This window comes from Zootoca vivipara, chromosome 11 (assembly GCF_965207765.1).
Source record: "Zootoca vivipara chromosome 11, rZooViv2.hap1.1, whole genome shotgun sequence".
In the NCBI taxonomy this organism is placed as follows: domain Eukaryota; kingdom Metazoa; phylum Chordata; class Lepidosauria; order Squamata; family Lacertidae; genus Zootoca; species Zootoca vivipara.
Genome location: NC_142594.1, coordinates 37,190,524 through 37,206,251, shown reverse-complemented (window position 1 = coordinate 37,206,251; position 15,728 = coordinate 37,190,524). Strand labels below are relative to the sequence as shown.

General features: G+C 44.7%; 1 protein-coding gene across 2 annotated transcripts; it reads right to left on the bottom strand.

Annotated features, from left to right (window-relative positions):
- Positions 1-2,172: 2,172 nt before the first annotated feature.
- MSRB2 (methionine sulfoxide reductase B2) lies at positions 2,173-15,664 on the bottom strand. 2 transcript variants are annotated; one of them, XM_035129623.3, is made up of 5 exons: positions 15,523-15,664; positions 11,948-12,060; positions 10,428-10,504; positions 6,171-6,318; positions 2,173-3,881 (listed from the first exon to the last, which is right to left on the bottom strand). In XM_035129623.3, exons 1-5 carry the CDS (start codon positions 15,662-15,664, stop codon positions 3,774-3,776), a joined length of 588 nt encoding a protein of 195 aa, XP_034985514.1. In that variant the 3' UTR covers positions 2,173-3,773. The 2 variants fall into 2 exon arrangements, with proteins under 2 accessions (XP_034985514.1, XP_088510302.1); XM_088654176.1 differs by lacking the exon at positions 2,173-3,881 and adding an exon at positions 7,678-7,781 and having other exon boundaries at positions 6,179-6,318.
- Positions 15,665-15,728: the final 64 nt, after the last annotated feature.

Genomic DNA, 15,728 nt, shown 5'->3' with positions numbered 1-15,728 from the left:
TGTTAAGGTTTGCTGGGAAATGTAACTCTGAGGGGTGAACTACAGTGCCCAGAATTCTTTGAGGGAAAAGCATGTGCTTTGAATGTGCTACAAAGGTACAGTGTGTACAAAGCCTTAGTGACATTTACAAGAGGTGGTACAAACGCAGGTGGCTTCAAGCAGGAAAAGAGATATATTATTCAGGGCAGAAATTGTAAGTTTTGGTGGTCTAATCTTGGTTCAGATTGGCATGTCGGCATCCCAGTGGGCCAAGGAATAAAACAACCAGTGATGCAGACTTGACAAATTCTGGTTTCCAAAATCCACAGCTGGCGCCAACCAAATTGTCACACTGAGAGCCAGTGTGGTGTAATGGTTAGTGTTGGACCAGCCCAACCGAACTTCACAGGGTTGTTGGGAGGATGAAATGGCAAGGAGAACCATGTATACTACCTTGAGATTATTGGAAGACAAAGGCGGCATATAAATGTAATAAATAAATAGTGTGACAAGTTTTCAGCTTCTCCAGAACTTTTCATCAAGGATGTTACACAAAGTGGGGTGTAGGTGTGGGTGGGTGTGAGAGAAAGATTCTCTCTCTCCAAAAAAATAGGCTGATGCAGCTTATCAACAGTTTGCAGCCACAATGGCTTTGTTTTACCTCCTCTACATTCATAGACAGTAAGCCTCTAAACACCAGCGCTGGGAACAAGTGGGGAGAGAGCTACAGCACCAGGTTCTGCCTGTGGGTTCCCAACAGGCCGCTGGCTGACCATGAATTTGTCTGATCCTCTTTTAAAGCCATCCAAGTTAGTGGCCCTCACTACCTTTTGTGGCAGCAAATCCCTTGGTTTAAACCAGGGGTTCCCAACAAAATTTTCTCGAGGACCCCTCATTGAGCCGCTATTGTGACAAGGACCCCCATTAATTCCTAATCCTAAAATTAAAAAGTGAGAGCCAAATTAAGAGTCTTTTTATATTTTATATTTATACGTTTTTTACAGTTACAACAGAGTACTCCATCAGTATACAGTTAGTTTTAATTTTCAGTTCTTAATGAGATGAACCACTTTTTAACCAACGGTCCATTTTTAACTACGCGAACTGTAGCTTCCGCGAAAAACAACGCTTTGTTTACAAACACTACTGTTTTGTAAAGAGGCAGCGCGTGCCAGGGAGGAGGAAGGGGAATAGAGAAGACAGGGTACCTGCGCAGTAGCGCACAAATGAAGCCGACGCGCGCAAAGCATCTTGGGGAGGTGAGCGTTAGTAGAATGCGCGCGCTGCCTCTTTGCAAAACAGTAGTGTTTGTAAAGCGCCACCTAACGACATACAGCAGAACTACTGCCTCTATCTAATTCTAGTTTTGCGCTAGACTCTGCTCATGCAGGAAGCGGCCAAAACAAAAAATCTGTTATCATACGAAATATATTTAATATATTTTTTTATTCTAATAGCATCTTGAGGACCCCGCTGGCATAGCTCGCGGACCCCTGGGGGTCCCCGGACCACCTGTTGGGAACCATTGGTTTAAATAATGCAATGTGTGAAGAAATACATTCTTTTGTCTGTCCTAATCTTCCAGCTTCCAGCTTCCTTGGATGGTCTGGAGTTCTGGTACTCATGAGAAAAGCTTCTTCCTAGCCACTTTCTCTATGCACAATTCTATACACTGCTATCGCATCTTTCCTTACTTACCCATTTTTCTAAATTAAAAAGCTTGAAACGTAGTAACCTTTCCCATAAGGCCTTGTTCCAACCCCTTAAATCATTTTGATTTCCCTTTTCAGAACCTCATTCAGCTCTGCAGTATTCCTTTTGATGTCATGTCTTATTTATTCCCCGGCAACCTACAAAATCCTGAGACTGGTGCTGTTTCTAAAGCTGCATCGCCTCAAGAGGCTCATGGCAACCAAAGATTCAAGCCTAAGCGCAAATGAACTCTTCCATGCCAATGTCAGGATCTTATGAGAGCAGCACCTCCTAAGATTAAGCTGAAGGCCCAAATTCTGCAAAATTCCATTGCCGTATATTCTATTGGTGCTGCCCTCCAGGAAGCAAAATCCTGGTGCTTGAAGAAAAGACAGGGAAGTAGGGGTGGTGGTGGTTATGTTGACTCACTTGCCTACACACTGCACCACATCTGATCCTCCTTATGTTGTCTTTTAATAAGTGACTCGCATCAACAATGAATTAAAACCATCGTGAACAAAACATTTTATTCCAGCATTTACAACAGGAAGCAGTAAACACTCCTTTCATGTTTTGCATTATTTCTTTTGAGGGAGAAGGGAATAATTTTATAAATAAAAAAAAGTAATGATCACACACTATTTTATGAATTGCAATGCATCCCAACCCCCATTAATAAAATCTAAAATGCAGACTAGTAGGAAATAAAAACTGCTCCCAAAATTACCAGAGATCTACAAACAAAAGGTGCAGCAGCAGAATATGCCAGATGGGGAACTGCTGTTTTATATCAACATTTACATTTATATTTTTCAGAAAGTCCCCAGCATTCGGCAGAACAACGAAACAGCGGGAGAAGTGGCTTGTAGCCTTTAATTTGAATTTTCCTAAGGTGAAGTCGTCAGAAGGCAGGTGCTAATAGTGCCACAGCTTCGTTGGTTTCAAATATCATGCTTTCTAAATTCATCTCATGATTTTGGCCCCTACGCTTTTTAATTTTCACATTAATGATGTGGTTCCTCACTCCAGCAATTAGAATCAGGAAGGTGTGTTGTCTGATATATGCAGACGACATAGTGCTACTTATGCTTTCCCATCTGGGTCTTAAAAATCTACTTGTGGCTTTTGGTTTGTGCTGTAAACAGGAAAGCCTCATAGTAAACTACTAAAATAATTGTTTTTGGAAAACGCAGCTCTAGAAATAAATGGAGTTTGCACCAACATGAAGTAGAGAGCAAACTCACTCCTTCAGATGTCTTGGGAGTCCTCTTTAGCAAATCCTTGTCTTGGAAATGGCATAGTGAGTCGGTTGCGCCAATGTAACACAAAATGTGGCCTTTCTCTCCAACAATGAGCACTCATTTTAAAATTATTTTATAATTTAATTTACATTATACTCAAGAGGCACGTACAAGGCTCCTGTATTTCCTTTTTATAAATTGGTGCATGTGATCTGCATGTACAGTGGAACCTCGGAAATTGAATGTAATCCATTCTGGAAGGACGCTCGCTTTCTGAAACGTTCGAATTCTGAGGTGTGGCTTCCAGTTGGCTGACAGCTAGCTTTTTGCAGATCGGAAGCCATATCAGATGTTCGGGTTCCAAGGAATGTTCAAAAACTGGAACATTCTGGGTTTTTGACGTTTGGGAGCTGAAACATTCAGGAACGGAGAGGTTCAAGAACCGAGGTTCCACTGTAATTGATTGCTTCACTTATTAACAACTAGGAAATCAACTATTTTTTAAATAAAAAATGCAGCATGTAAATTAAATTTGTATGTATAGATATGCTGTCTGTGCTGGATTTAATGGAACTGCCTACATGCAGAAGAGCTCTGCATCCACATAAGCAGTGCACACAGGTCTCCAGACTAGCCTGGCCACCTTAGATGAGTCTATTCCATCACAGAATAAGAGCAGCACATCTCACATCAGTGGTTTGGCGTCCTTCCACATGCATTTTCATTAATTACCATCACTATGTATACACAAAATAGGCACAGGCACCTGGCTCCTGATACATTTTCAAAGTGGCCCTCTGCGGCAAAGGAGATCTGAGCATCAAAGTGGTATCAAATGCACAGGTTATAAAGAGGAAAGTCTCACTGCTTGGAGCTTGGTTTAAATGTTAATGCAACACTGTTGATGCAGAACCTCTGCCCAGATGGCTCGGGACCATCGTCGAACACATGGCCCAGATGGGCATCGCACTGCAAGAGAATAACAGACTTAGTTGCAGTTCCAGTTCCTTAAATTAAAGCGTATCTACATAAATTAAATAGTCTGATTTCATAGCCAAAGGGGCCAATTAAGTCTGCAACTGCCATATAAGCAATACCTTCTGTATTTAGAGCCAACTTCCAAAGCCCACTCATTTTAGTGTGCTTGTGTTTGCATGCATGTAAATGCCCCAGGTGTAAAGTGTGGCCTCTCCTGGGTAAGCTTTCTGTGGAAAAGATACCTTAGTGCTAATAAGATGGTTTTCTGTGCAAAAAAAACATTCTTACTGAGAACACCACTTTAAAATCAGTTGATAATATTGGGGGAGGGGAGGGGAAATGCCCTCATTCCAATCAGAATACAGTACCATTGTTAAATTTGTAAGTCAGTCAGGAAATCCACTGGGACTTCTGATGCAGATTCTATGAGTATAATCACCCAAAGGGCAGATCTATAAATTTTCCTTCAACTTTTGTAAGGTCAGCTTTCCCATCCACTCATCATACAACTGTCTCACATGTGCAGCCTGATCCTTTGCATATTTAAAGGTAAAGGGACCCCTGACCATTAGGTCCAGTCGTAACCGACTCTGGGGTTGCGCGCTCATCTTGCATTATTGGCCGAGGGAGCCAGCATATAGCTTCCAGGTCATGTGGCCAGCATGACAAAGCTGCTTCTGGCAAACCAGAGCAGCACACGGAAACGCCGTTTACCTTCCCGCTGTAGCGGTTCCTATTTATCTACTTGCATTTTGACGTGCTTTTGAACTGCTAGGTTGGCAGGAGCTGGGACCAAGCAACGAAAACTCACCCCGTCACAGGGATTCGAACCGCTGACCTTCTGATCAGCAAGCCCTAGGCTCAGTGGTTTAACCACAGCGCCACCTGGGTCCCTCTTTTGCATATTTACTCAGAGGTAAATATTCTTGTATTTAATTGGGCTTATTCCCATTGGAAATGTGCACCAGAGTGCGGCACAATCCTATGCATGTCAACTCAGAAGTAAGTCCTACTCAGTTCAATGAGACCACTAATGTTGTGTAGAGGAACAAGGTCCAGCCACTTTTGATTGACGGAATTTGTGTGGAGAGGGTAACAACGTTTAGATTTCTAGGCATTGAGTTACAGGAGGATCTGTCCTGGAGTGTTCATACAAGGGGGCTTGTGAAGAAGGCGCAACAGAGACTGTATTTTTTGAGAATTTTAAGGAAAAACCATCTTCCACAAAAGCTGCTGCTTGCCTTCTATCACTGTGCCATACAGAGCGTGCTCATGTATAGTTTATGTGTGTGGTACGGAAGCTGTACTTCTCAGGATAGAGCAGGGCTGTGCAGAATTATTAAAACAGCAGAGAGCATTATTGGCTGCTCACTCTCCACCTTAGAACAAGTCTACACCACCAGGTGCCATAGAAAAGCACTAGACATATCAAGAGATCCAATGCACCCTGGTCACCATTTCTTTGAGCTCCTGCCATCGGGACGGAGATATACAACAATGCAGGCAAGAACGAGCCGTCTCAGGAACAGTTTCTTCTCTAGAGTGATTTTGGCCTTAAATGGAAAGTCTGGACTTTGAAGTCATCTTATTTTACTTGTTATTTTGTATTATATTTACTGTTTTTAATTAGGTTTTGTAATTTTGGATTATGCGGAATGCTTTTTCTGAGTGGATGTAGCAACCGAGTAATTTCGTTGTTCCTGCAAGGGGACAATGACAATAAAGATATCTTATCTTATCTTATTGTGTTGTAGTGGTCTAAACCACTGAGTTTCTTGGGCTTGCCAATCAGAAGGTTGGCGGTTTGAATCCCCGCGACAGGGCGAGCTCCCGTTGCTCGGTCCCAGCTCCTACCCACCTAGCAGTTCGAAAGCATGCCAAAAAAAAGTGCATGTAGATAAATAGGTACCACTCTGGTGGGAAGGTAAACGGCGTTTCCGTGCGCTGCTCTGGTTTCGGTGTTCCATTGCGCCAGAAGCGGCTTAGTCATGACCCGGAAAGCTGTCTGTGGACAAATGCCAGCTCCCTTGGCCTGTAAAGCGAGATGAGTGCCGCAACCGCAGAGTCACCTGCGACTGGACTTATCTGTCAGGGGTCCTTTACCTTTTTAGATTTGCCCCAGAAGTTCATACATTAGGTCCACTACCTGGGGCTAATTTCATGATTCGTGAAAGTGTATTTAGTTGTATTAATGCGGCTACACTTCGCTTTTTGTGACACATATAGAATAACAGACTTGCATTTCAGGAACTTTATATGCTTTCTTTAAGGGAGGTGTACCTGTTTGCAGATGACTTCCGTGCTGCTTGTTCCTAGTGAATTATCAGGACGTCTCAATATATTAGTATTGCTTTCATCTGTGCCACGCGTCCCATATGCTTCTGAAAAGGATGGCCACCCTGTGCCAGAATCATATTTTGTTTCTGAGCTATAAAGGACAGCAAAGTTGCATATTAATGAAGGCTTGGGGTGCACATACACACATGCACGCTCGCACGCACGCGCACACACACAGGATGATATAGATAGATAGATAGATAGATAGATAGATAGATAGATAGATAGATAGGTGATAGATAGATAGATGAAGGGAATCTATCACTAAATTTATCTCTCACCTATAAGCAAGAAAGTAGCACAGCCTTTTTATCTTGTTCTTTTCTCCCCACCCCAAAGACGGCAGTAGCAGTGTTCAAAACTCCCATTGTTCTAAGCGTATTTTGTGACAGGGAATTTCATTAGCGCGAGCAGTTTCTGAGCTTGGCCCAGTACTGTGCCTAAGATTTCAGATTAAAACTGCAGAGTGGAAGGAAAGGAGGACCTTTTTCTGCCTCCCCACTTCCAGCTACTCTCTGAAGACTGGAGAAGAGACCCTCTTAAGAATATTAAGGGGGTGGGCAGGTGGATGAAAATGCTGACAACCGTAACTGCATTATTAAAAAGGCAATCTTGTATCACACGTGAATATCCTTCAATTGAAAGCTAAAAAGATGAAGTTTAGCTTTTAAATAGATGGATGTTCGGTTTGGAAATAATCAGGGCTGGATTTAGACACATCAAAGAAGTGTTTCTGTTTAAATCGTTGTAAATTTAGACAAGGGAAAACAGGTAGAGAAAAACGGGACTCCACATCGTCATCTGGTGGTACAATGTTATATCACATATAAATCACCTTTTCTTTACCAGTCTAGTTGAGTCCCAGGATTATTTATAGCCCATGGTTTTTTTTAAATAAAATAGATGAAGGAGGGAGAGGAATTCAACCAAAACCTAAGGACTTCTGAAGCCCATTGATTTCAGTGAGGACTTTAACCCTATGCTTGATTTCTCCATTAAAACCAGTGAACCACAGCATGAACTAAGCATAGTAACTCATAAGTAAGTACAAAAGATTTCTATTGGATGTATTTGTTAGTGAGTGAGTTTAGCACTATAGCCTTAAGCCTGTGCAGCTTTGACTGGACTGTGTCCAAAGTTTCTGAGGCTCCAATCCTGTACCCACTTGCATAGGAATAAGCACCACTGAGCTCAGTAAGACTTACACAAGGATATTCATGCTGTTGCCCAGATATGCCTTTAAGGAACAGAACACATGAAAAGTTCAAAGAAACAAACAAAACATGTCTATGTCTTCCAATTAAACATAGATGTTTACATTTTTAGCAACCGTGGTTTATCAAAATAAAAACTTTTTGTATTCATACTTTCAGAAATACGGATCTATCAAGAAACATTCAGGTGGGAAATTGCATCCTGTTTCAATCAGACAAATACATTTTTGGTGTACCCTGATTAAGTAGGAACTTTGTAAAAATGTCTGATATGCCTAGTCCAGCCACACTTGCAAACTCCTGAACGAAGGTGTAGAAACCAGGCAAAATCAGCACTGTTCTAAAACCAAAGAAAGAAAATCAGAGAAAGTAGACATTCACGTGAAAAGTGTCTCTTTCTCCATCTTCAGTTATTGAAAAACATTTATAAACTTCTTACTATTTTAAAAATGTATAAATACAGTGGTATCTCGGGTTACAGATGCTTCAGGTTACAGACACTTCAGGTTACAGACACTGCTAACCCAGAAATAGTACCTCGGGTTAAGAACTTTGCCTCAGGATGAGAACAGAAATTGTACGGTGGCAGCGGGAGGCCCTATTAGCTAAAGTGGTACCTCAGGTTAAGAACAGTTTCAGGTTAAGAACGGACCTCCAGAACGAATTAAGTTCCTAACCTGTCCCGAGGTACCACTGTAGTGTATAATATGAAAACAGACAATGCCATTACAACTAAAGCAGAACCTAAAACCAATAAAACAACAGTAAAAAGCATATAAAAACAAATCTTCTAAGAAAGGCGGACCTGGTCCAAAAAAACCCATACCCTATGCCACAGTAAATGTGTTAGTCTTTGAAAGTGCCACAAGAGGGACTCCTTGCCGTTTTTCCATCTTACAATGTAAAATGCAGGGGAGAGAAGCTCACAAGTCTGTCAGAGATCCACTTTGAACTACTGAAAGTGCAACAGCAGGGATCATTCAGTGTGCAATTTAAGGGTTAAACAGGGCCTGTGCACAAGAGCAGAGATTTCTTATGCAAAGGAAGTCAGGAGCAGTAATGTTTCTGAATGCCAGTTGTTGGAAACTGCAGGAGGGGAGAGTGTTGCTGCGCTCAGATCCTGCTTGTGGGTGTTCTGCATGTCGGCTGCTATGAGAACAGGTTGCAGGACTAGATGGGCCACTGGCCTGATCCAGCAGGCTCTTCTTATGTAAAGCAGTGGGAACAGCTCATTGCTGCATGAGAACTACCACTGGATTGGGACCAGTGCAATTGTACTCTCTCCATTAACTATGGCTTTTCAAACAGGTGTTTAAAATTGCCTTGTTCACTGTGTCTTCTACATCAGGTCTACATTTTCTCACTGTAAAAAAAAAAAACCCAACCCCAACAACCTTGCCAATTTTCTGCTCTATTAAAATAGCTCCCCGCCACAACTGTCCCTGTGCGTTTTATTCATAAGTACGCTGCTTAGTCTGCTAGAAACATGTTAGTAGCCACCAAAATGCTGCTGCTCAAAATTCTATTTGTTCTTTGAAGTAGTTCACCAGAGCATTTGTGGATGAATGGACATTCCCCAAACATGTGTGTTAGATTAGCCCTTAATACACCATTCCTTCAACATATGTTATTTACTTTGATCTGCGTTTTAGTTGTCCCAAATGTAGTTGAGATGATTTTAAGAAGTATGGCCCTTTTTATGACTGGACTGAGGTTTGATGTTCCATTTCAATCCTGTGATTTGCTATCTATAAAACCTGAGGCTTATGTTCCATGTATTCCTAATCCTTAGTGAATTCTTCACAGGAGAAAGCAGTAACCTACATACCCTGCAGAAACACTTGGCATGCTCAGAGATTAGGATGCTTCTCAAGGGGCAGCTCTTGCTTTTGCCCACAGTTCAGCAGTAAACACAATACAGCTAGGGAGGAGACTCCTTCCAATAATCTGAATGTGGGTCTTATTTCTACTTGCAGCAGGTTGTGAGAACAGGTAATAATATCCAGCAGCTCAGACCAGGCGCTCAAACACCTAAGCAGTCAGAGCCGATGGGAGATAGCAGTCTATTGTGCTTTATGCTGCTCCCTGCAGTCAAAAGGGAGAGTTCTGTACTAGTTAAAGGTTCCAGACTAGAAGGAGCCAACCTGGGGCTGTCCAGATGTTGTGGACTACAACTTCCATCATCCATGACTATTGCCTTTGCTGGTAGGGACTGTTTGGCAGTAGAGTCCAAGGCATTTGGAGAGTACCACTTTAGCTATCATTGTTTGAGACAGTTTCCAGGGTCTTATCCTACATAGATCACAGTACGATTATTATTATTATTTACTAAATTTTAATCAGCTTTCTATAAAAATAATCTCAAGGATCTTACAAAGAACGTACAAACGTATAAAAGAATTAGACAATGATACAACAATGTAAACGGTAAAATAAATAATAAAACTACTCACCAGACCAAAAAAAAGGTGCTTAGTCAACACTGACACAAAAACCAATCAACAGATGTTGAACTAAAACTTAATCCGCTAATAATATACAAAGTCAAATGCCTGGCAGTATAGGAATGTTTTAACCTGGCACTAAAATATATTAATGCTAGTGTCAGGTGAGCCCCATGGGGAAAAGTATTCTGTAAGTGGGGAGATGACTGAAAAGGCTCTCTCCCTGAATGGACAAATAGCAGTGTTGGGGGAATTTTAACTGGTAATATTCTGCAGTGGGGAAATGTCCTCCTCCAGTGTTGCAGCCCTGATCTGAATCATGGTCTCCTCACTGCTGCATGTAGATGCACCCTTAGAGCTGGGCAGCACAGGTTCAAATCCAGCCGTGAAGTTCAATAGGTGACTTTGGCCCAGTTGCTCTCTCTCAGCCTAACGTACCCTCACTAGTTTGTCATGAAGGGAAAGCATTATGTACCTGAGTCAGACAGATATACACATGTAAATTTGAAAAAAACTAAAGTATATTGCAATTAGACTCCTACCTGAACAGCGCAGCATTGCAGCATAGGCAGTGGTACATCCCAGGCTCTGTGTTAGTCAGATGGATTCCACTAAAAGGCTTCAAATATGCATTGTTAATATTTTAGTTCTTAGCCATCTTTCCCACCCACCTCCAACCCAAGTCAGCTTGAAAAACCAAACATCAAGCAGGCTCATATGAGGGAATTCCCAGTGTAACATGGATATTCAACCTGCATGTCTCTTTGTCACCCTGAGAAGTTTCATTCCCACCTTTTACTCTCCTGGGGGTAACCAAACTAAGGATCAGAATCTTAACAGGTTCAAGTATGTGGTCATCCTGCCACAATTTGTGATGATGCCTTTAAAAACGGAATTCGTCATGTAAGAAGAAGAGGTCTATCTATTTTATCTATTATGAAGTGGGGAAATTTCAGCCTGCAGGAAAAAATTAGGCCTGCCAGGCTGGCAAATTTGACTTGCATGGCTGTTTTCGGCCAGCCATGCCCACCTGTCACTCATCTGATGTCCTGGGACATCAAGTGCAGGAGAGGTAAAGCCCTAGCACTGCCAATGCAATTAGGAGTGCCCAGGTCAGGCGCGTAGCAAGGGAGGGGCGATGGGGGCGGGGCGCCCCAGGCAGCACTCTGGCAGGGGGCAGCAACCCTGGCCCCTCCCCACCCTCCACCAATGACGGCCGCCGCGGCGCGACCGCCATCGCGGAGACAGCCCGATGTTGTGCCGGCAACCTACTCTGTAGCGCGCTCTGCTTCTTCCTGCTCGGGCAGAAGCGAGGGGCGGGCCAGAGAGGGACGTCAGCGGCTACGGAGCAGGTTGTCGGGGAGTGGCAGCGCTGGCAAACCGCGAGCAAGCTGCAGAGCGAGGCTTTTTAAAAAAACCTCGCTCCGCGGCTTGCTTGTGGTTTGCTGGCACCGGTGGCGCCTGGCAACCCACTCCATAGTGTGCTCTCCTTCTTCCTGCTTGGGCAGAAGCAGAGCACGCCGGCCGAGCAGAGCAGCAGCGCCAACCCGGATGGACTGCGTATGTGCAGACATGTGCAGTCCATCTGGGCTGACGCTGCTGCTCCCGTGGCAACCTTACGAGTAGCAACTTGTAAGGCTGCCGCGTGCAAAAAGCAGCACGGACGGGGCAACCTTACACATGCTGTTGCCGCTTGCTCGGCGGATTGTAAGGTTGCCGCGGGAGCAGCAGCGCCAGCCTGGAAAGACTGTGCATGCACCGTTCATCCTGGCACGTGCATCGTGACATCATGACGCATGCGTGCTGTGGAGCGATGCCCCGCCCCAGGGGGTGCTGCTCCAGGCAGCCAAGCGGCACCGTTTGCCACTGGCTCAAGTGGCAGCAGGGCTTGCAGGCAGCACTGTTTACATCTGCTGCCTAATGCAAGCCACCCTGAGATTGATTCTACTTGGGGGTTGCTGGTTGAGATCCTGAACAGAGCCAAAAGGAATAGTTGTGCAATGTGTGTCTACATGTAATAGTTTCCAAGCAGGTAAAATGTATATTCAAACTCTTGGCTTACCAGTTCAGTTCCTTTTTCCCTGGTGGCATAAAACTGCTCAGGAGTCAACTTCTTTTGCCAGTCAGTAGTAACACTCGACTCATCGTATCTTGTCAAAGAGCCCACATCTTTATCTAGAAAGGTGGAAGAACAAGAAATGCAACCAACAGGTATAAGCCACTGTGCGCAGAACAAATTTCTATATGCCAGATTGCACCAGAAGGCTAACAGTAATTACATCCAGAGCCAAGAGAAGGCGATACATGAAGGCCTGCAATTACAGCTGACAAGTTGCTGAAATACAAGTCACTTAGAACAGCTGCTGAGAGAGAAGCGTCATTCCACAGCGGTGGCATTTACTAGGAAATGGTCAAAGGCTTATATTCATGGAGGAGTTGTTTAATGGAGCCTTGAGAACAATAACAAAGATATTGCATACAGTTAAAGGGGTGGGGAATCTTTGTAAAGAAAGTGGTTTCAAATAAACATCATATCACCCTTGACGAACTGACAGCTCTTCCATCTCCCAGAGGCCTCATCAATCCTGCAACACACAGGTTGCTTCTAAACCACCATTTTCCATCTTCCTGGTGCACACAATTTTACTTGAAAGCTCGCAAACTGACCTGCATTTGTTGCAGAGAATGACTACTGTGCCTGACTGGGTTAAGCATATTAAGCTGCCTGGCATGTTGCACACCAGCAGCATTTGGCAAAGCTAAGAGCACAATTCTAACTTGCCAGGATGATGTGTTGCACTGCTAGAAATAGATCCAGTGTGATGGATCCAGCTTAGCCCTGGTGGATGGGAAACTGTCTAGTGATGGCTAGTGTTTCAGGGCCAACAGATCCCCAAAGGGGTTAAATCCTCAGACCCCTAAGCTACGATAGCCTGGAACTGGCACAGTGAAAATGAGGGGGGGGGAATCTATTTAAAAACATTATTTAAATATATATATATATATATATACACACCATCTTGCTTGTCCTCATTAAAACACAATGAAGTATTTTACAGTTGCCTTCATTTTGCAAATGGAAAACATGAGTCCGAAATCTAGTTATTTGCCCAAGTGATTTAATGGGCAACCAAAAACAAGCAGAACTTGTCACTCCATGGTCCACATCCCAATATTCAGGAACTGGTGCCCATTCTGGCTCCCCCAGAATGTGAAAGGACAAAACTAGGCCCATTCCAGGGACTGTATCAGTGAAACAATGCAATTGTGTGACTAAACAGAGGCTTGATCTACACAAGCAGCAGAATGAGATGCTGGGATGATTTGAACTGCTCCGGGCTGCAAATGACAAGTGAAGTACTGGGTCTGAGTGCTCCCATACTTAAGAATAATAATAATCTGTGCAAGTAAATAAACGAACCAAAAACTTCTAATACACCAATGTAATATACCAAGGGACCCAGGTGGCGCTGTGGTTAAACCACTGAGCCTAGGGCTTGCTGATCAGAAGGTCGGCGGTTCGAATCCCTGTGACGGGGTGAGCTCCCGTTGCTTGGTCCCAGCTCCTGCCAACCTAGCAGTTCGAAAGCACGTCAAAATGCAAGTAGATAAATTGGAACCGCTATAGCGGGAAGGTAAACGGCGTTTCCATGTGCTGCTCTGGTTTGCCGGAAGCGGCTTTGTCATGCTGGCCACATGACCCGGAAGCTATACGCTGGCTCCCTCGGCCAATAGTGCGAGATGAGCGCGCAGCCCCAGAGTCGGTCACGACTGGACCTAATGGTCAGGGGTCCCTTTACCTTTTTAATATACCAGCTAGCCTCTCTGTGGCGCTAATTTTATACCTATAATTTGTTTAAAAACTGTGGTTTTTAAAATCACACTGGTATGACTTGTAGCCTCAAGTACCGTGTTTCCCCCTTTTTAAGTCGTAGCCATAATATAAGACATAGCAGGATTTCTAAGCAGTTGCGCGATATAAGCCATAACCCGAAAATAAGACATAGTGATAGACCCTTCCCCCCTCCCGCCAGCCAACTCTCCCCCATAAAAATCTCTCCCCATTTTACTGTCGCTCCAAAGACACGTATTTCTTTTAAAAGCTTGTAAAAATGCACCGTAGAGCCGTTCCTGCAGCCTCGTGATTCCCCCTCCTGTTTCTGTAAGCATTTTTTAAAATACCTGTAAAAGGATTCCAAAATATTTTTTTTTAGCTAGGCTGTGTGAGCTCTGCTTGCTTGGTGAAGAGGAGAAAAGTGGCATTTGCGGTGGGGAGAAGATGAAAGCACGAGGGAAAAAAGAGGGGCGATTGAAGACGCTGCCTTCCCCTTTAGGGAGAGACTCTGTGTGCGCGTCTCTCTCCCCCCCCCCCGCCTCTCTCTCTCTCTCTCTCACACACACAGCCCACCTCTCGCTTCCCCCCACCTTTCCCCCTTTTAATAGCCTTTTAAAAAGTGAGGATTCTTTTTTCTTTCCATTGCTTGTCTGTAGAGCTTCCCCTTTAAGGATTTGTACCGGTACCGGGATCGCTGCCGGTGGCGCAGTCCTTGCCTTGGGGATTAAGGACTTTCCCCTTCTCGCTGTTTAGGAGCTGCTAAACACTGCCCTACACCCTACACAAAAGTTAACATTTTGTGGGTAAGAGAAACACGGACGGGTTGTTAGGACCAGCAGATTATCTCACCCCGCTTTCTGCTGGCTCAATTGCTACTTAATTGCTACCATTTACCATCTTAATTGCTGCTCAGCTGGCTTCTTTGTTTTGTACAGTATCTCAGCCGGTAGCCTCTTTGCTATCAGTGCTACAAAGTGCTACATTGTTGGAACTTTCGCTCTTAAGTCTTGGGCAGTTGGCTGGCTGGTAGAGATCCTTATTTGCTTTAGTATAGGCTACTGCTACGACTGCATCACACAGATAGATTCCATTATACTGTACTGGTTTAAATTTAAGAAGCTCCAGTGTAGCAGATTGCTATTAAGTGAGTCCCCACCTGGGAGGGGAGAGAGAGAGAGCAGCCCTTCGGAGGAGCTCCTTTCCTCCCTCACGAACATCCCAGGGCCGGGGAGAGAGGGCTGGGCCAGCGATGCACACACCTCCCTTCCCTCAGACTCCCTCTCATGGAGCTTGGTGGTGGCTGTTGCCCGTCATTTTCTTTCAGTCAAGAGTCCTGCCCCGCAGGGAGACAGGGAGCAAGAGGGGCACTGCTCCTGATGTAATAAAAATACCGGTAAGACATTCCCTGAAAATAAGCCACCCAGTGTTTTTTTGAGGAAAAAAAGTGATAAGACGGTGTCTTAAAATGTGGGAAAGACGGTAGTATAGCCTATTCTACCACTTCAAGATGATATCACCCATTCCCACTTTGTTTTGCTCTGTGCACACGCACACGTTGTCCTTCCTTTGCACTGCAACTCGTCTCCCTAACGAATAAACCCGGGTAATTTACTGTTGCTATAATTAAATAAACTCTTAAGTCATGCATACGGAGCACCTGACCAATCGCCTCGAGCTGCCACTAAGCAGCAACCGAAGGAGCACCGCCCCCGCCCCCTCCCCGTGAGGCCGGGAAGCCCCGTAGGGAGACGCAACCCCCACCCCCGCACCCCTCTGCCGCCCAGCCAGCTCCGAGCAACTACCGCCGGTGTTGGTGTGCGCAGCTCGGGGGCCAAGGCAGACGCCGCTCCGGGCTGCCCCCTGCGAAGCGCGCAGAAACAGCGGCGGCGCCTGCACGACCGGTTGCAAGGCGCGAAGTCTCCCGAGGACTCGAGCGGCAGCCATGGTCGCCTCCGAGGAGCCCAGAGCGACGAAAGCGGCTGCGTCGCGCTGCTCCCGGGCTCCGCGC

Bases quoted from the DNA above. Each gene is read 5' to 3' on its own strand.
- MSRB2 (XM_035129623.3), bottom strand. From the start codon at position 15,664: ATGGCTGCCGCTCGAGTCCTCGGGAGACTTCGCGCCTTGCAACCGGTC. The intron at 10,505-11,947 runs GTAAGCCAAGAG...GCATATTTGAAG, and splicing joins GGGAAAAAGGAACTGAACTG to CCTTTTAGTGGAATCCATCT. The intron at 3,882-6,170 runs GTACACCTCCCT...ATTCTCTTGCAG, and splicing joins CGGAAGTCATCTGCAAACAG to TGCGATGCCCATCTGGGCCA.